This window comes from Macaca thibetana, chromosome 1 (genome assembly GCF_024542745.1).
Source record: "Macaca thibetana thibetana isolate TM-01 chromosome 1, ASM2454274v1, whole genome shotgun sequence".
NCBI lineage: Eukaryota > Metazoa > Chordata > Mammalia > Primates > Cercopithecidae > Macaca > Macaca thibetana.
Genome location: NC_065578.1, coordinates 206,664,591 through 206,685,750, shown reverse-complemented (window position 1 = coordinate 206,685,750; position 21,160 = coordinate 206,664,591). Strand labels below are relative to the sequence as shown.

General features: G+C 38.7%; 2 protein-coding genes across 7 annotated transcripts in view; both read left to right on the top strand.

Moving 5' to 3' along the window:
• The window catches only part of RBM34 (RNA binding motif protein 34), a 254,736-nt gene that overhangs the window by 183,273 nt on the left and 50,303 nt on the right, over positions 1-21,160 (top strand). The gene's annotated exons all lie outside the window — the stretch shown is intronic.
• Positions 1-21,160, top strand: part of ARID4B (AT-rich interaction domain 4B) — a 165,465-nt gene that overhangs the window by 124,585 nt on the left and 19,720 nt on the right. For all 6 annotated transcript variants that reach the window (XM_050769750.1, XM_050769744.1, XM_050769738.1 and 3 more), the window contains 2 exons: positions 11,171-11,255; positions 13,905-14,103. In XM_050769750.1, coding sequence (XP_050625707.1) covers positions 11,171-11,255; positions 13,905-14,103 — 284 coding nt within the window. The remainder of the gene's footprint in view (positions 1-11,170; positions 11,256-13,904; positions 14,104-21,160) is intronic.

Sequence of the window (21,160 nt, the reverse complement as noted above, 5' to 3'; positions counted from 1 at the left end):
GTTGATCTAAATTGGACCTCCCGACAACAAAATGGAAGTAGAGCAGAAGTTAAAATTCAAATAAAAGCCACTGGGTCATTGGTTTTTTTAAAGCGATACCTATAATAGGGGATTGGGATAGATATGGCTTGACCCTCTCACTGGAGCTGCTTCTCACTTCATTTATATATAACTTTGTGTTTCACTTTCTTAGGAACTGTCAGACTTTTCCACAGAGACGACACCGTTTTACATTCTCACCAGCAATGTGTTAGGGTTCCAGTTTCTCTGCAGCCATGCCAACACTTGTTATTCTCTATTTAAAAAAATTGGGAGGTTATAGCCATTCTAGAGAGTGTGAATTAGTGTCTCACTCTGCTTTGATTTGCGTTTGCCTAATGACTAGAGTTGAACATTTTTCTTGTACTTATTAGCCATTTGTATATCTTCTTTAGAGGAACGTCCCTTCAAGTTTTTGCCATTTTTGAATTGGTCAGTTGTTTTGTTGTCGTTGAATTGTAATTCTTCATATATTCTAGATGTTATTCCCTTACCGGATACGTGATTTGCAAATGTTTCTTTTGTTGCCTCTGCTTTTGATGTTATTTCCAAAGAAACATTGCCAAATCCAGTGTTCTGAAGATCTTCCTGTATGTTTTCTTCTAAGAACTTCATAGTTTTAGCTATAATGTTTACATCTTTGATCTAATTTGAGTTCATATTTGTATATGATATATGTGACCTCTTTGGTTTACATAAAGAGCCTATCTCTTAGTGAACAAAATGGAGTCGAGACTGAGAGACTGGAATGAATTTGATTGGAAATAATAATTTTCTGTGACTTTTTAGCTATTCTTAGTCTCCTTTTGTACTTAAAAAATTTTTAATGTCACTTTTCAACTTAATTGCTTTGTTCTTTCCTGCTCTAAAATGTTTTGTGTCCTTCATTTTTTTTCTTTTTTCTTTTACTTCCATGTAATCTGATCCCTGCTATACTTCAGTTGTGTATGCCATTGGATTTAGGAATATTGAAATAGAGTACAGAGTTGTTCTACTCATCTTCTTTGAAATAATTGTCCTGGTAATGTTAGAAAGCAAGGTACTCTAGGAAATTGTCTGCCTTGTTTCTATAGTACAGAAGTCACAGGCCTATAAAATGACCATTTGACAGTGGTTTCCATTATCTGTAAATTTGTATTAAAAGAGAGTGACTTTTGAGTTAACCATAGTTTTTGAGTACAAATGAACATAAACATTTCCTTCATGAAAAAGAGATGATAATTCAGTTATGTGTTGTACTCAAATGGGCTTTAATTTTTCTTTGTGTATTCATCTTAAGAGTGTTTACTAAACTTAGACCTGTTTCATTGAGTAGTTTTGTAGATTGGCAGGTACATTGATGTTTTTGTCTAAGTATGCACAAATAACTAATTCCATACATTTATCAAATATTAACAGAGTATACTTTTGGGGAATTAAAAAAACTTAGCATCTGCATTATAATATGCAATTAATGCCACAGTTAACCATTTGCAGTTGTCTTTGTAAGCTTTGGTAAAATGCTGTATTCGTGTTCTTATTATTACGTATTACCTCTGCCTAAAGACCTATACTTCAGTTTCATTTTATAGAGTTATATTGCTTGGGAAAACCTATTGATATAATTACTATACCATTCCGTTGAGCTGTTTATGTCAACTCTTAAATATGACTATGCTATAATTTTAATTCATGGTTCTATCATTCTGCTGTTATATTCTTAAGTATGAGGAATACCATTCCTGTCTCTCTGATGTAGATTTAAGTGTTATATGAAGTAGAAATATGAAATGTTTATATCATACTTAGGAATTTTATTTTGTTTTTATTTTAGTTTAGTTTAGTTTAGTTTAGTTTGAGGCAGAGTCTCGTTCCGTTGCTCAGGCTAGAGTGCAGTGGCACGATCTTGGCCCACTGCAGCCTCCGCCTTTTGGGTTCAAGCAATTCTCCTGCCTCAGCCTCCCGAGTAGCTGGGATTACAGGCGTGTGCCACCATGCCCGGCTAATTTTTGTATTTTTAGGAGAGATGAGGTTTCACCATGCTGGTCAGGCTGGTCTTGAAATCCTGACCTCATAATCCGCTTGCCTTGGCCTCCCAAAATGTTAGGATTACAGGTGTGAGCCACTGTACCCGGCAGGAATTTTATTTTTGAATAATATACTACTTTTTTGTTTCATTTTATTATAGGTACATTATTAAAAGCATTAGTTGTGATCAGTTATTTTCATAAGTCTAATTTTAGATATTCAGATTAAAATACATATAAATTGAGATATAAAATTCATACAGTAGATAAATATTGATAAAATTGCTTATGAAATTTATAATTAATAACGATTAACACTGCTTTTTATTTTGACTTGGTGTTTTTTTCTATTATTTTGTCATACTTTTATTTAATTCAGGAGGGGAAATCCCTTTCCTTACTAAAACAGCACAAATTTCCACTTTAGATGTGAGGTTCTTAAAAACTAAATAAGTTGGCCGGGCGTGGTGGCTTATGCCTGTAATCCCAGCACTTTGGGAGGCCAAGGCTGGCGGATCATGAAGTTGGGAGATCGAGACCATCCTGGCTAACACGATGAAACCCCGTCTCTACTAAAAGTACAAAAATTAGCCGGGCATGGTGGCAGTTGCCTGTAGTCCCAACTACTCGGGAGGCTGAGGCAGGAGAATGGCATGAACCCGGGAGGCGGAGCTTGCAGTGAGCCGAGATCACACGACTGCACTCCAGCCTGGGTTACAGAGCGAGACTCTGTCTCAATTTAAAAAAAAAAACCTAGTAAGTTAATTATATGACATACATTAACTTTTTTGATTATAGAGAGGCAAGATATAAAATACATATTATGCAACAATTATTAAATCAATCTATTCATTATAGAAAACAAAATATAGATGATTTTAACATTTACTTCTTGATTGGTTATTAGATTTTTTATCTTATAATCTATACATATTTCAAAGAGTGAGGTTTTAAGTATTACATTAATTTGATTTTACTTAAGTTATTTTTAAAATACTTTTATTCTGCATGCTATATATTTTTAAATCTCTAAGACTGTGCTTTTTAGGTGTATATTAACTATATGCTGATAATATTTCTTTTAAAATTGGGTTTAAGAAGAACCAAAAGCTGAACTGATGTGGGCATATTAACCATTTTGGTAGTATATCTGATCGATTAACGTTCTTTTCTGTTTTTATTATTACGGAATGATTTCTTACATAATTTGCCAGTGCATCCATACAAAAGCCATAAAGTTTTCTTTTTAGAAATCCTATTTTTCTGTGGTGAGAGCAAGTATGCTATGGTCTCTGAATGGTATCTTTTAGCTTTGTATGAATATTTTTAAACATTTGAAAAATCGAATATTTGTATGGTGGGTTTCTTTCGGAAAGTTTCAGGTTTGTATACAAAATTTGTCATTACTGTTTAGTGTTGTCTTCTTTTGTTGAATTGTAAGCTCTTCGCAGACAAGAGCTGTTTGTTGATTCATTGCTGAGTACCAGTGCCTAGTGCAGACTCTGTTATTACATAATAGGTACCTAAGAGGTGTTTGTCAGATGAATACGTCCACATGTGTACTTACAGTCTTGGAGTCTCATATAATTTTTCATTCTACGGCCAGGCATGGTGGCTCATGCCTGTAATCCCAGCACTTTAAGAGGCCGAGGGGGGCAGATCACCTAAGGTCAGGAGTTCAAGACCAGCCTGGCCAACATGGCAAAACCCAGTGTCTACTAAAAATACAAAAATCAGCCGGATGTGGTGGCACACACCTGTAATCCCAGCTGCTCGGGAAGCTGAGGCAGGAGAATCACTTGAACCTGAGAGGCGGAGGTTGCAGTGAGCTGAGATCGTACCATTGCACTCCAGCCAGGGTAACAGAGCAAGACTCCATCAAAAAATAAATAAATAAATAAAAATAAAAATTTCATTCTACTTCATTTTATGTAGGTCAGGGAACATATTAGATCTTCAGAAGTTAAATGAGTTTATCATGCATATGTTCTTTTGTGTTTGTTTGTTAGTTGAATGTTAAGTGATCTCAATAGAAATATTCTCAGACAAGTCATATATATACCTTGGAAATATTTTCCTTAGTACTTTAGATAAATATTCAATGAGATACTTGTTTAGATTCCATCTGTAGAATTAATTATATTGACTGTATTGATAACTGAATTGAAAAAGTATAGGCTAATCACTGTCTTAATTTTCTAACACAATATTTTTTTTAATATTTGTTTCAATACTTTTTGTTTCAGTATTTCTTTTTAAATGGAAGCTTTTTAGTAATGCTCTTTCCCTTGTGCCCTGCAAAATTAATTTATTTCCTGTTGTGAAAAGGCCAATTATGATCTTGTAATCGTAATTCCTAAAGGTTAAGACCAGTTAAAGCCAGGATAGATAAACTATCCTGGACTGTATATATATGTTTATATTATATATATATAAAAAATACAACCCAGTCTACCTCAATTTTCTCATTTTCAGAAAACTGCATTACTTGAATCTAAAATTGCAAGACAATGTATTTTATTTTATTTTACGTATGTTTTTGGGACAGTCTCGCTCTGTTGCCCAGGCTATAGTGCAGTAGTGCAATCTTAGCTCACTGCAACCTCTGCCTTCTGGGTTGAAGTGATTCTCCTGCCTCAGCCTCCCTAGGACCTGGGATTACAGGCATGCGCCACCATGCCCAGCTGATTTTTGTATTTTTAGTAGAGGTGAGGTTTCGCCGTGTTGGCCAGGCTGGTCTGGAAGCATTTTCAAACCAAAAGGTTTGTATTTAACTTACTTACTAAGATTATTGTATTCTGTCAGACACGGTGGCTCACACCTATAATCCCAGCACTTTGGGAGGCCAAGGTGGGTGAATCACTAGAGCCCAGGAGTTTGAGACCAGCCTGAGAAACATAGTGACACCCTTTTTCTACAAAATACAAAAAAATTATCCAGGTGTGGTGGTGCATGCCTGGAGTCCCAACTATTCAGGAGTCTGAAGTGGGACAATTGATACTGGTAGGTCAAGGCTGCAGTGAGCCAGGATGGCTCTACTGCACTCCAGCCTGGGCAATGGAGACGCTATATGAAGAAGAAGAAAAAAAAAAAAAAGATTATCATATTCCTTAAGAAGGTACTTTCAGGGATGAATAGATATCTTACTTGACATGGTACCCCAAGGAGAAGTTGAGAAATATTTTATGGCCTTCTATATCTTAGCTGCAGTTTCACTCTTTGCCACTTCCTTTACGGTTATTTATTTTATTTTATTTGAGCTAGAGCCTTACTGTGTCGCCCAGGCTGGAGTGCAGTGGTGTGATCTTAGCTCACTGCCACCTCTGCCTCCCAGGTTCAAGTGATTCTGCTGCCTCAGCCTCCCAAGTAGCTGGGATTACAGGTGCCTGCCACCATATCCGGCTAATTTTTTTTTGTATTTTTCTTAGAGATGGGGTTTCACTATGTTGGCCAGGCTGGTCTTGAACTCCTGATCTTGTGATCTGCCCTCCTCGGCCTCCCAAAGTGCTAGGATTACAGGCATGAGCCACTGGGTCTGGCCTATTTTAATTTTTTATGAAATTCAGGATATGTGAACTTGAGCTAAAATTTCCTATTTTCTATCTGCATTGACTTTTTTTTTTTTTTTTTTTTTTTTGAGACAGAGTCTTGCTCTGTCTCCCAGGCTGGGGTGCAGTGGCCGGATCTCAGCTCACTGCAAGCTCCGCCTCCCGGGTTTAGACCATTCTCCTGCCTCAGCCTCCCGAGTAGCTGGGACTACAGGCGCCCGCCACCTCGCCCGGCTAGTTTTTTGTATTTTTTAGTAGAGATGGGGTTTCACCGTGTTAGCCAGGATGGTCTCGATCTCCTGACCTCGTGATCCGCCCGTCTCGGCCTCCCAAAGTGCTGGGATTACAGGCTTGAGCCACCGCGCCCGGCCTGCATTGACTATTATCTATTATGTCTAAGGTAAATTTGGTGTTGTCTCTTTTTAATATATACTACATATACTGTATTTTTAAAAGTCTAAATTTATAAAGAAGAAAGGATTAACTGTAAACTTTTTGTTGTAGTTCTGAAGTAAGCTTTCTTCTTTCAAGCCTGTGCTTCCTTGGTAAGGAATGAGAAATCTTACACACTAATATTACTTTTGTAAATTAATTGGCAGCAGTAATTATGCCAGTTTAGTTCTTTCTTAAATAATTGTAATGTCTGTAGGAAATGTGGGGTTTTCATGTAGAGTTTTTCCCCACATGAATTTTTTTTTATTTTTTGAGATGCGTCTTACTCTGCCACCCAGGCTAGAGTGCCATAGCGCACGTGATCTCAGCTCACTGCAACCTCCGCCTCTCGGGTTCGAGCTATTCTCCTGCCTCAGCGTCCCAAGTAGCTGGGACTACGGGCGCCTGCTACCACGGCTGGCTGATTTTTGTATTTTTAGTAGAGATATGGTTTCACCATGTTGGCCAGGCTGGTCTCGAACTCCTGGCCTCATGATCTTCCCACCACTGCCTCTCAAAGTGCTGGGATTACAGGCATGAGCCACTGCACCGGGCCTAATTTTTATCTTTTTGTTAGAGACGGAGTTTCACCACGTTGGCCAGGCTGGTCTCGAACTCCTGGCCTCAGGTGATCTGCCTGTCTGGGCCTCCCATAGTTCTGGAATTACAGGTGTGAGCCACCATGCCCAGCCTCCCCACATGAATTTGTGTGTGTGTGTGTGTGTGTGTGTGTTCCCTATTCTTTGAAAACATCCTGTAGAGAAAATGGAAGGAACACTTAGGTAATATCTAATGGGTAATTACATATACAGAAGGAACATTTCTTATTTTTAAAAACAATGATCCGTTATAGTTATTTAATCTTTTGACCATTTTTGTATTTCTTGTAACATCTGTCAGACAACTAAAATGCTATTTAAAATCTCATTAGGTTTTGAAATTCTTGTCTGCCAATATGTTTGTGTCAGTAGTCTCAGCTTGTATTTGGTAAGGACATTTGTAATTTGAAAAAGCTTCCTCAACCAAAATTCTCACATGTTATTTTCACCTTTTCTTCCTCTTTATGTCACTGGTTTCCCACTCTTCATGAAGCTTAGTCTGAATAGGGCCTGGAATGCCCCCTACTGTTATTTTCGTGTTAGAATCTTTTAACGGACAGTCCATTTCCTTCTCTTCTCTAATTCTCCACAGGGGTGCTTTTTGGCAAGCACTCTAATTCACTTTCATTGTTGGAATTTCTTAACTTGTGAAATAAAGTCCCTGATAAATTTTTAAGATATACTCTAGTTCTAAAAGTTATTAGTTTTGATGACAGTAACAATACTGTGTAACTGTATTTTATACAAAGAGCATAACTGGCCAGGTAAAAAAAAATGCAAAAGCTTAGTGTCTAAACAAGGGAATACCTGAATAAACAAATAAAAGCACTGAGAAAGTAGAATAGAAAGAAGTCAAATAACAGAAGAGTCATAATTTTAGCTAATACTTATATATCTGTAAGTTAGAGCTATAAATATATTATTATACATTATGTTTGCTGTTAGATTACATTATTACTCTATAGTAAGTTTTCAAGGAATTTCTTAAAACTATACAGAATATTCCATGAGAATTTTTTTGTTTTGTTTCTTGTGATGGAGTCTTGCTCTCTCACCCAGGCTGTAGTGCAATGGCGCGATCTCAGCTCACTGCAACCCCCACCTCCCGGGTTCAAGCAATTATCCAGCCTCAGCCTCCTGAGTAGCTAGGATTACAGGAGTGCGCCATCATGCCTGGCTAATTTTTGTGTTTTTGTAGAGACGGGGTTTCACCATGTTGGCCAGGCTGGTCTCGAACTCCTGACCTCAGGTAATCTGCCCACCTCAGCCTTCCAAAGTGTTGGGATTACAGGCATGAGCCACTGTGCCCAGCCCCGTGAGAATTGTAAAACAAAATTTTTCCAGAATAGTAAGGCCATACTCTTTATTAGAACTCTGTATGTAGTTAATTTCATCTAATTTAATAATTTATTTTTTTGTGTGTGTCCTGCCTGCTCCAACACACATTTGACACCTAAAGTCACTACTCAACATTTTTCTGACATCCAGTCCTCTTGTACCATCCTTTTTTTTTTTTTTTTTTTTTTTTTTTTTGAGACGGAGTCTCGCTCTGTCGCCCAGGCTGGAGTGCAGTGGCGCGATCTCGGCTCACTGCAAGCTCTGCCTCCCGGGTTCACGCCATTCTCCTGCCTCAGCCTCCCGAGTAGCTGGGACTACAGGCGCCCACAACCGCGCCCGGCTAATTTTTTGTATTTTTAGTAGAGACGGGGTTTCACCGTGGTCTCGATCTCCTGACCTTGTGATCCGCCCGCCTCGGCCTCCCAAAGTGCTGGGATTACAGGCGTGAGCCACCGCGCCCGGCCCATCCTTTTTTTTATAATTGAGTAGAAGAGAACATGATTACTATGTAGGATTTATGGAGCTTAGGCAATGGGCCCCAGCCTGTACCATTCCAAGCATCCATTATTTTATTATTTATGTATATATTCTTGCCACCTTGTTCTTAGGAGAATTTAAACAACATACATTATCTCTGAGTAATAAAGGAATCTTCCTTTATCACAGTGTAATGCCTTACCCATGAGGCAGTAACTGTTTTTCCTTGTTTGATGTGTTGGGTGAGGCAGGTAAAATATACAAATGTACAATATCATGTATGCATTCTTAAATTGAAAACTACTGTTTTATCCTACTTCAAAATATAATTGATAACAAAATCCAGGTTGAATTGAGTCAGTTTTTTTATTGATAGTAAAAAATGTCTGGTATAAAACTCGCTACAGAACAGATAGCCTTTGGTTAAGAAAGGTAAAACATGATTAGAACTTTGTTGTTGTTTTTTTTTTGAGATGGAGTCTTGCTCTGTCGCCCAGGCTGGAGTGCAGTGGCCGGATCTCAGCTCACTGCAAGCTCCATCTCCCGGGTTCACGCCATTCTCCTGCCTCAGCCTCCCGAGTAGCTGGGACCACAGGCGCCCGCCACCTCGCCCGGATAGTTTTTTGTATTTTTTAGTAGAGATGAGGTTTCACTGTGTTAACCAGGATAGTCTCGATCTCTTGACCTCGTGATCCGCCCGTCTCGGCCTCCCAAAGTGCTGGAATTACAGGCTTGAGCCACTGCGCCCGGCCAATTATAACTTTGTTTAGCCCACATTAATGTTATGTGCAGCCATCATGAGCTGACTTCAGTTTCTCTCATAAAAAATTAGAAAGCTTGTTTTATTTTCTTTTAAAAACAAAGTTGCTATCTGGACTTCTTTCCATAGCTCTTCTAATAGAGCAACTTCTAGGAGTTCATATTGAAATTTGCAGAGGATGGAGGTGTTTTCGTTTCCCACCATGCCCCCAATTTTGGAAGGAAGTAAATTGCTTTCCTAAGCATTATACAATTCTTGGTATTAACAGGAAAGGTAGAAGTACTGCTGCAAATATATAGATGGATGCTACAGTGCCAGGTGTAAGTACCAAAAGGAGTGTGTTTAGTAGAAGAACACTTGCTTTAAAGCTTTTCAACGTACTTACCATATATTTGTACTTACACCTGTACTTACCATATATTTCTATCAAAAAAAAACCCATATATGATACGTAGCATTATTTTTTATTTTATTTTTAAATTGTAGTCTTATTTTATACAGAAGTAAACTAAGCCTTGGACTGAGAATGAGTTTTGATCAGAACCACATAACTAGTACGCAGGGATTATGTTAAGTCTGTCCTAAAGCTCATTCCATTCCCTCTTATTCTTATTACGGCCCTCAGCATCTTCCAGCATATAAACAGAACCCCTTGCATGGGGATGAGTCCTCAGCTTTTCTGGCTACAAGCCAGTAGTTTGTACCAGCGGAATAACCGCCCAGGAGTTTGCTACAGATACTTTCCAGGCCTATGCTAGAGTAAGAATATAATTTATTGGGCAGTTTACTTCTTGATTTGGGGACTTTGTTACTTCCTTTTAATACCTCTAACAATGAGGACATTTTAATTTAAAAGCTCGTTTTCAGGTGTCCATGTTCGAGAGTTAAAAATACCAGTGAGTTTTCTGTTTTCTGTGAGTAATGTGTGTAACTTTGAACACAAGAAGAGAATGTCAATTCATTTTTAATGTTTACTTCTTCTAGCTGTCATACTTGTTGAATGAATGAAGGATGAAGAAACTGTCATTCTTTTTTTTTTTTTTTGCTTTAAACAAACAGTTTTATTGCAGTTAATAGTAGCTTGCACCCTATGAAATTGCGAAGACTATCAGCATTGAATGAAGAGGCCATCACAACTGTTGACTCAGCTGTCTGTACATGTAGGAAGCATTTCAGAATACTGAAAAACTTTACAGAGTAATGTTTTTCTAGTATTTTATGAGCAAGCATTTTTTTTTTCTAGTTGATTTTGCATTATCTATACGTTACAATACGGTGCCTTTTTTTTTTTTTTTTTTTTTTTTTTGAGATGGAGTCTCGCTCTGTCGCTCAGGCTGGAGTACAGTGGCGCAATCTCTGCTCACTGCAAGTTCCACCTCCTGGGTTCACGCGATTCTCCTGCCTCAGCCTCGGATTTCACCATGTTAGCCAGGATGGTCTCAATCTCCTGACTTCATGATCTGCCCGCCTCGGACTCCCAAAAGTGCTGGGATTACAGGCATGAACTACTGCTCCTGGCCATAATACAGTGCTTTTCTATTACACAATGCCATTTAAAACTGAAGCTATTACCTTAGCTTTCTGATGTGTCTAGATAAAAATTGCCTACCTGCTGCTTAAGAACAAAACAAAGTAAAACAAAATGTAGAAAATACGGTGATTTATCTTAATACTTACTATAGAGATTCAGTTTCTCTTTGTTGTAGCTGAGTAAGCAGTGCTAGTTGAGGAATCATGAGATCATGCTCTCTAGTCTTGGCTCGGCCAGTAGCTAACTTTATGTCCATGGGCAAGTTATTACATCCTTCTCTTTGTGCCTTGGTAGCTTGCTCTTCAAACCAGGAAGCTGAGATGATTTCCAAGGTTCTTTCCCTTCTCAAATGTCATGATTCTATGAGAGTTTCTCTTTAATATGGCATAGGTTATTTCTGTGGTGTATATTGTACATATTTATATTTCCTTTTATTTTAGATACGATGAATGGATTAAAGCAGATAAAATAGTAAGACCTGCTGATAAAAATGTGCCAAAGATAAAACATCGGAAGAAAATAAAGGTAAGTGCTTGGTTTTACTACACACTATTAGCTCTTTAAAAGAAGTTTTCCTGCAAATGATTCAATTAAATACATGTTAGTGTTACACTTTATTGAAATAGCACATTTTTCAAATGCTAGATTTGTATATAATTAATTTTGTCAGGTTAGGGAAAGCATTTTAGAAACAGTACTGAATGATCTTTGAGACTTTTTCAGTCGCAACATTATATAAAGCCACTCAACCACATTTTATTTATCCATTTTTGCCATTTCCTTCCCCTCTGGTTCCCAACCAGGAGCCATAGGCAGTGTGGCTTGAAGACATAGGTTATTATTATAGCTGTAAACCATTCCAAGGAAGAAAAGGCTATCTGGCAACTCCTTTTTCTCTTCATCTTTATCTGATTATAGTTAGTGGCTTAGAATATTTTCACAAGATTTTGTTTGTTTGTTTGTTTGAGACAAGAGTCTCGCTCTGTCGCCCCGGCTGGAGTACAGTGGTGCAACCTCGGCTCACTGCAACCTTCACCTCCGGTTCAAGCGATTCTCATGCCTCAGCCTCCCGACTAGCTGGGATTATAGGCATACACCACCACACCTGGCTAATTTTTGTATTTTTAGTAGAGATGGGGTTTCACCATGTTGGCCAGGCTGGTCTTGAACTACTGACCTTAGGTGATCCACCTGCCTCGGCCTCCCAAAATGCCAGGATTACAGGCGTGAGCTGCCGTACCCAGCCCCACAGGATCCTATTAACCACACAAATGCCATGGGGATTTACTTAGGAGCTCATATGGAAAATTAATGTTACTTTTATGTATGATAGAATTATTCATTCTAAGACTAAATTTTCCTAAAAGTTAGGTTAGACTAGGTTTTAGAATTTTTAAAATCTTCTTAATGGCTGTTACATACTTTGAATAGTACATGTTGTTGAGGTGCTTAATAGTTATTTTGAAATTCAGTCTTCATATTCAAAGTGAGATGCTTTTAATATTTACTTTTCTGCTAAATGTTTCTTTAGTGGCCCCAAATAATGAAAGCTTCCCCCCTAAAGGGGTCATTCTTTTTTCACTATAAAATTGGGTCTGTGTTTTAAAATTTTCGGTGTAGCAACCCAGTAGTTACAACTCAAGACTTCTCCAACCCCTTTTTCATTTCCCTTCTTTACACGAAGGTATGAAAATTATGCTGCATTTAGCATTGTTTTTAGGTACTGAAAGAGTTCTGTTGGGGGTAGGGAGACTAAAAATGCCAATATCTTTACACAAAGCAAGTTTTAGAGTAGCATTTGTAAGGTGGAGGATAAGGGTGGGGAAGATAGGGTGGAGGATAGTGGTGGGAAAACTAACAGATTACTTAAGGAGTTCTTTCTAGGTATTTGCCTCTCTTCAGTTCTTGGCCTCTCCTCCTGCATATTAAAACTCCTGGTCATGAGGGAAGAGGCACGTGAATTTTGAAAAGGCTTCCTACGTAATATTTTGATAATGTACATCCCCCCATCACTGTATTTCATCTTACTCTAAGAGCCACTATTGTTGAGGCTGCCCTCTGATACACATTGAAAGCCATATTTGAACTTGAACTCGGGGAAACTATTTCTGCCTTCAGCATGCATGGATAGATTATGACTTTTGGGATAAATTATGAAGTGGTGAAAAGGCCGGCAATAGCAGGAAAATTGGAACAACACTAATCATTTATTGGCTGTGGTAGTCTACTTACATATATGTCTTTTCAGTGTGGTCTGAGAATGAATCTCAGATCCCTAAGGCAGTGGATCTCACTCTTGAACACATTTCAGAATCACTTGGAGGACTACTTAAAACTCAGATTGCTTGGCCTCATTCTGGGCATTTGTGATTCAGTAGATCTGAGGTTGTTTCAAGGAGTTTGCATTTCTAACAAGTTCGCAAGAGATGCTAATATAACTGGGCCAGAGACCACACTTGGAGAACCACTACCCTTAGGCATCTATTATATGTAAGGAATTAACTTATCTTCTCTGCGTCTGGAATGATACTAGATATGTATCCTCCTTAGGAGAATTACTCTCACTCAGAATTTATAGTGTTTACTGCTAACTCAAGCTTCAGAGAGCTTATTTTTCCTATAAATCAAAATAATTTTTAAGAGTAGTTTCCAGGAAATGTATCTGCCTCTGCTCATCTATTTGTAAACAAATAATTTGAGAAAATTTCTCATCTTTTCTCAAAACATTAATATGTCACTGAGGTAGGAAGGTTGCTCCTGACTTGACTTTACAAAAGTACTTGGAATTTTGTCATTCCCAACCCACATATAATGAGATTTTGAACTGACCAGGTTGCAGTTGTTTCTTTTTTTAGTTAGTATTTAATTTAAACGTATTGTGATTTTAATTCTGAAGAGTAAGTTGTAGGTTTGCTAGTCCTAATCACCTATCTGATTGCTAATTTGAGTCCTATTATTAAAGTATAAATACAAAACCTTTTGATCATCCTGTGTAGTATTTTCTTAAGTAGCTTTAAAAATCTTTGGCTGTTTTGAGGGGCTTCTTATATTCTTTCGTTTTATGTTAAATATTTAACAATATATTCTATAACAGTGAGTTAAAAGTGGATATTAACATTGTTTCTAATAAGTGCCTTATGATAAATTATGACATACTTTTTTTTCTTAACCTAGAATAAATTAGACAAAGAAAAAGACAAAGATGAAAAATACTCTCCAAAAAACTGTAAACTTCGGCGCTTATCCAAGCCACCATTTCAGACAAATCCATCTCCTGAAATGGTATCGAAACTGGATCTCACTGATGCCAAAAACTCTGATACTGCTCATATTAAATCCATAGAAATTACTTCGATCCTTAATGGACTTCAAGGTAAACATAACAATCGTTCTGTTGCATGCAGGTATTTGATTGTAGTTTATATGAGTCAAATTCTATAAAGGTAATTCAGTGACATTACCAACTACTATTTTTTCTACCAGAATTGTGTTTGCTCTCTTATTACAAGTTGAATCTCTCTCTTTTTTTTTTTTTTTGAGATGGAGTCTCACTCTGTCACCCAGGCTGGAGTGCAGTGGTGCGATCTTGGCTCACTGCAAGCTCCATCTCCCGGGTTCACGCCATTCTCCTGCCTCAGCCTCCCGAGTAGCTGGTACTACAGATGCCCGCCACCACGCCCGGCTAATTTTTTGTATTTTTAGTAGAGACGGGATTTCACCGTGGTAGCCAGGATGATCTTGATCTCCTGACCTCATGATCCGCCTGCCTCGGCCTCCCAAAGTGCTGGGATTACAGGCGTGAGCCACCATGCCCGGCCTACAGGTTGAATATCTCTTAACTGAAATTCTTGGGACCAGAAATGTTTTGGATTTCAGATTTTTTTTGGATTTTGGAATATTTGCATTCCACAAGCCAAATCCGAAAATTCTAAATCTGAAATGCTCCAATGAGTATTACCTTTGAGAATCATGTCAGCACTCAAAAAGTGTAAGATTTTGGAGTCTTTTCAGATTTTGGATTTTTGATGTTCAACCTGTACTTGAAATAAAATCAGCCATTGATTGAGGCCCTGAATTTTTTGTTACTAGTAGATCCAAGTGCACCATAAAATTTTGGTTAACATTTAATATTCAACTTTTAGCATTGTTACTTTAGTTTTTTAATCTTTTCTGTACCATCCTTTCTGTTGCAGTGTAAAGCATAGTTTGTGTTGTAAAGAACACCAAACTTTGTTTGTCCTGATTGTGACTATTATGATCTGTTTCTTTGAGACAGGGTCTCATTTTGTAGCCTAGGTTGGAGTACAGTGGTACAATCTCAGCTAACTTCAGCCTCAACCTCCCAGACTCTAAAGATCCTCACACCTCAGCCTCCCGAGGAGCTAGGGTTGCAGGTGCATGCCACCATTCTCGGCTAATATTTATATTGTTTCTAGAGACGGGCTTTCGCCCTGTTGACCAGGCTCGTCTTGAGCTCCTAGGCTCAAGCATCAAGCAGTTGGCCTGTCTTAGCCCCCCAGAGTGCTAGCATTACAGGTAGCAGTGACTGCATCTGGACATGACCTTTTTTTTTTTGAGAAAGAGTCTCGCTCTGTCACCCAGGCTGGAGTGCAGTGGTGTGATCTCAGCTCACTGCAAGCTCCGCCTCCCGGGTTCACGCCATTCTCCTGCCTCAGCCTCCTGAGTAGCTGGGACTACAGGTCACCGCGCCTGGCTGATTTTTCGTATTTTTAGTAGAGACAGGGTTTCACCATGTTAGCCAGGCTGGTCTCGATCTCCTGACCTGGTGATCCGCCCACCTTGGCCTCCCAAAGTGCTGGTATTACAGGTGTGAGCCACCGCGCCCAACCTGACGTGACCTCTTTTATGATGAGATTATTGCTTAGTATTTAAGGCAGAATGAAGTGTAGATAATGAAAGCAATGAGGATTAAAGGGGAGCTTTATTAAATCTGACTGGCAGGGAAGGGGACATATCCGATCTATGAGATAAAAGAATGGATCTCCATAAAAATATCGTAACATTTCTTATAACTTAAAAGATATTTCATTTTTACATACTTTGAATGTAATAGAAGCTAGGTTTTGTTTCTTATTGTAGATGTGTGTTTATATTAACTCATTATTTTATAAACCAAGTGCTGTACTATATTTTTATTTGTTTACTCACCACTGTACTAATGAGGGCAATATTTTAAAATTGATTTTTAAAACATTTTCCAATGTATCCTACATGCGAATAGTACATGGAAAATACATGTATAGTTTAAAGAACAGTAATAATATGGGTACTAGTATGTCTCCACAGTAGCTGTCAAATACTATTTACTTAAACATGTAGTATGTCTCCTCCCAGAAGTAATTATAGTCTGGACTTTTGTGTAATCCTTGCTTTACTTTTCTTCAGAATGGAATTATCTGTATTTATATTCCTAAGTAATTTTATTTTACTTCCTTTTTTTAGGGTGGTTTTTTTGTTTTGTTTTGTTTTGTTTTGTTTTTGAGGCAGAGTCTCACTCTGTTGCCCAGGCTGGAGTGCAGTGGTCCTATCATGACTCACTGCAGCCTTGACCTCCTGGGCTCAAGCGACCTTTCCTCCTCAGCCTCCTAAGTAGCTGGAACTACAGGTCTGTGCCACCATGCCAGGCTAATTTTTGTAGTTTTTGGAGAGATGGGGTTTCACCATGTTGCCCAGGCTTGTCTCAAACTCCTGGACTCAAGCAATCCAATCCACCTGCCTCAGCCTTCCGAAGTGTTAGGATTACAAGCGTGAGCCACTGCACCCAGCCTGTTTTTTAGTTTTTTAAAAACTGAGTAACAAGCATAAGCCTAGTTTTATAAGAAAGCGCAGTTGAAGGCTTTCTGAGAATGTTACCTGAATAGAGATTCTAAGCCATACTCTGATTTCAGATTTAGCTTCTTTCTCTGAGAGTTTACAAAAGCCCCTCTAGAGAATTCAGTTGGACAGGTCATGAGCCAGTTCTGGTAAACATAGGGGTCCACTACAGTTAGAATATCTGACACATTTGGCGGGGCATGGTGTCTCACGCCTGTAATCCCAGCACTTTTGGAGGCCAAGGTGGGCAGATTACCTGAGGTCAGGAGTTTGAGACCAGCCTGGCCAACATGGTGAAACCCCGTCTCTACTAAAAAAAAAAAATAATAATAAAAAAATTAGCTGGGTGTGGTGGTGGGTGCCTGTAATCCCAGCTTCTTGGGAGGCTAAGGCAGGAGAAGCGCTTGAACCTGGGAGGCAGAGGTTGCAGTGAGTCAAGATCACATCATTGCACTCCAGCCTGGGCAGCAAGAGCAAAACTCCATCTTAAAAAAAAAAAAAAGAATATCTGACACATCTGACACATTCACAGTGGATGTTATGTGGGAGTGTGCTCAGTCGTAGTAGCAGACTACTCTGTATATTCTCATTCTAGGCTTATGGTGATTTACCCCTATTTTTCACAAGTAGGTCAGAATGTTTCTGCTGGATAAAGTGATGTCATTAGCTGATCTAGGTAGTGGCACATAAGACATGGAAGGGAGAGTTGGAATTTCATTGAAACAAGATAAATATAAATTTTATAAACAAGATAAATATAGATTTTAAAATCCAGTCTGGTTCACTCAGGCATTCAAAGACTACACAGTGGCAGCAGGTAGCTTAATGATAATAGCCTGCAGTATGACTTTCTTTGGAAATAGGCCTGCTCTAGTCTGGACTGGCTTCCCTCTATGTCTGTTGCACAGCTATTTTCCTAGGGAGATCCCATTCTAGGGATCTCCTTTAATGTAGTTCTTGGATTTCTTTGTTTTTGGCATCTCACGTTCCTGCCCACCCCTATACTTTCATTTTGGTGAAGCACATTTTGTAGTAGCTTCTTAAGAACAAGTGCATGAGAAGCAATTTTTAGAGATTGGCTGCATTTAAATATTTGTATTCAGTTTTGCAAATATCTTTATTCTATTCATAGTTTGACTGGATTGGAAGTTTTTCCTTCAGTATTTTATTGGCAGTGTTGAATTGTTTTTTTGCTTCCAGTGTTGCTTTTGTGAAGTCCAGAGCTCTTCCAACTCCTGATTCTTTGTGTGTGACGTGTTTTATTCTTTATTTTTTGCTTTTCCCTCTCTGGAATCTTTTTTTTTTCTTTTTTTGAGATGGAGTCTCACTCTGTCGCCCAAGCTGGAGTGTAGTGGCACAATTTCGGCTTACTGCAACCTCTGCCTCCTGGGTTCTAGTGATTCTCCTGCCTCAGCCTCCCTAGTAGGTGGGATTGCAGGGGCCTGCCAGCACACCTGGCTAACTTTCGTATTTTTAGTAGAGATGGAGTTTCGCCATTTTAGCCAGGCTGGTCTCGAACTGCTGACCTCAAGTGATCAGCTCACCTCAGCCTCCCAAAGTGCCAGGATTACTGGCATGAGCCACCATGCCCTGCTAGGAATCCTGAATCTTTTGTTTTGCAGGTCCAAAAATTTCACTCTGAAATATATCTACACAAGGCCAAAGCAAGAGAACAGATATATCCATAGCACACTTGGCTGTTCTCTTTTTTTAGCCTTGTGTGGGTATATTTTCATCCCCTGTGGTGTCTACTTGCTAGACTCTTTCATTCTAGCAACTTCTGTCTTTCTGTTCTAGGCAGTTTTTTTTTGAATGATTTTCTTGATTATTTCCTCTTCTGCATTTTACTGTTCTCTCCCTTTTTAATTTTTATTCATTATTATTATTTTTAAAAATAATTATTTTTGAGATGAGGTGTCACTATATTGCCCAGGCTGGTCTCAAACTTCTGAACTCAAGCGATCTTCCTCTCTCAGCCTCCCAAAGTGCTAGGATTACAGGCATGAGCCACCGTGCCGGCCCCGCTAAATTTTTTTTTTTTTAATTGAGACTGTGTTTCACTATGTTCAGCCCAGGCTGTTCTCACACTTCTAGGCTCAAGCAGTCCTCCTGCCTCAGCCTCCCAAGTAGCTGGGTAGCTGGGGTTATAGGTGCAGGACACTGCACTTGGCTGTTATCTTTCTTTGGCCAGCCATTATTTGATATTATACCTTCTGTAATATACTCTAATATGCTCACATTTTAATTTCTTGCTTTTTATTAAATTTTTTGTCTTTTTCTTATTTCTTTGAAATTTTATCTGCTTTGTCTTTTAATCCTTTTGTTGACTTCTTGCTGTAATGTTTAAGTTTTCAATTTTTTTTTTTTTTGAGACTGAGTCTCACTGTGTTGCCTAGGCTGGAGTGCAGTGGTGCGATCTTGGCTCACTGCAGCCTCCGCCTTCTGAGTTCAAGCTGCAACCCCCACCTTCCAAGTTCAAGTGATTCTCCTGCCTCAGCCTCCCAAGTAGCTGGGATTACAGGCGCCTGCCACCATGCCCAGCTAATTTTTTGTATTTTTAGTAGAGATGGGGTTTCACCATCTTGGCCAGGCTGGTCTTGAACTCCTGACCTTGTGATCCACCTGCCTCAGCCTCCCAAAGTGCTGGGATTACAGGCATGAGCCACTGCGCCTGGCCTTTTAATGAATATTTTTAAATTAAACTAGTTTGATTTTTCAAGAGCTCTATTTTCTGTGTGTTTTGTACCACTCTGTTCTTATAGATGGACGTAATACCTTACCTTTCTGATTTTGATCTTTCAAAGGATTTTATAATTTTTTTTTTTTTTTGCTAGGTCAATTTCCTCTAATTTGCTTTTTTCTATTTTGTTGATTTGAGCTCTTCCCTATTAAGATTTTTTTCCTGGCTGTCTTAAGATTATGAAGGAAAGACTAAACTGATTTGGAAATTGCAAGCATATGGTTGGCACAAGTTGACCTTGAGTTTCACTATCGGGTGATCTGGTTGCCATTTCCTAGGGAATTAATAATATGAAGTCTTTAGGTCTTTTTCTTTTAGACTAGTTGGCTTCCAGAGAAAATAGTTCCAATCTCTTGACTGGAGGGTGGTAAGAGAATGGTTTCCAGTGTTCTAGGGTCTAGTTGAAGAATAGAGATTGGGGTGGGGGGATTCTTAGTGTTTAGATATGTTCGTGAATCCCCCTAATTTCAGCATTACATCTGTACCTGTGCCTTCAACAGTTGTTAGCATCTTCCAGGCTAGGAGCCCTCTCCTACTATCTTCAGAGAATAAAGCTCTAGAAGGGCAGTCACCTTGCAACCTGAAATGAGGTGGGGATCTAGGCATCTAAGTAATTTTCAGTCTTCACCCAGTGCTCCTTGTATGAGGCTCCCCACTGCCCTTTTTTATTTTCATAGGCACTAGGGCAGTCAGTAATTATTGAGGGTTCTATGGTAAACTGGGTTGGTTCTTGACTTTCCTCACTGCTGGTATGAGGTTTAGCCTTCTTTGGTGCCCTTCATTCATTCATCTGCTTTCTGATTTGCAAATTGTGTTGCTTTTCTCTATTTTCCCCCATTTTTAGAGGTTTATATCATTTCAGAAATTGCATTTTTATACCATATATATGACATATTAGTATATATAGATACACACAGACACACACACACATATATAAAATGCCCCCAAACCCCCGCCATACACATATTTATACTGTATGTGTAATATACACTCACATGTGTGCAGTCTTTTTACAGATGGGATCATTAACATATTACAAACTTTTTTTCCCCAACTTAGTAGTATAACTTATAAATCTTTCCAAATCAGCACATCCGCATCTACTGAATAGATATATCATAATTTATTTAATTAGTTTCTAACACAAAGACATTTTGGTTACTTCCCATATTTTTCCTTTTAGACAGTTCAACAATGAATATAGTATTTGCATACTTTTAACATTTTAAGTGCTCTCTTCATGTTTTCTTTTTTCCTCAGTGAATTTTATTTTATTTTTGGCCACAGATCAAATTGAAGACATTTCAAATATTTCCAATTAATTAATGATCATCATATGAACGCATATTTGTGTGTGTATATGTATACATAAAAATTTGATACCCCTTGCGAGTAGAGAACACAGACAGCTAAGATTCTGTCCTCTTGTCCTGAGATGGGTTGGGAATAAAACTAGAGGTACAGTGGTAGTTGGAGTTCTGTGGAGAAATTGAATGCCTCTGGAGAATAATCTTCTACATTCTGGCAGTGGAAATCCCCTAGAGTAAACTAGATCCCAGATGAATCACGTAAAGCCTATCAGTTAATAAATCCGACTAACAGTAGCACCAAGCAAGTTTTAATAGGGCATTCTTGATAATCTCTTGTTAAACTCAGAGAAACTGCAGTATCTATAAAACAAGAATAAGCTGGGCATGGTAGCTCACACCTGTAATCCCAGCACTTTGGGAGGCCAAGGTGGGCAGATCACCTGAGGTCAGGAGTTCAAGACCAGCCTGACCAACATGGAGAAAACCCGTCTCTACTAAAAATACAAAACAGCCGGGCATGGTGGCGCATGCCTGTAGTTCCAGCT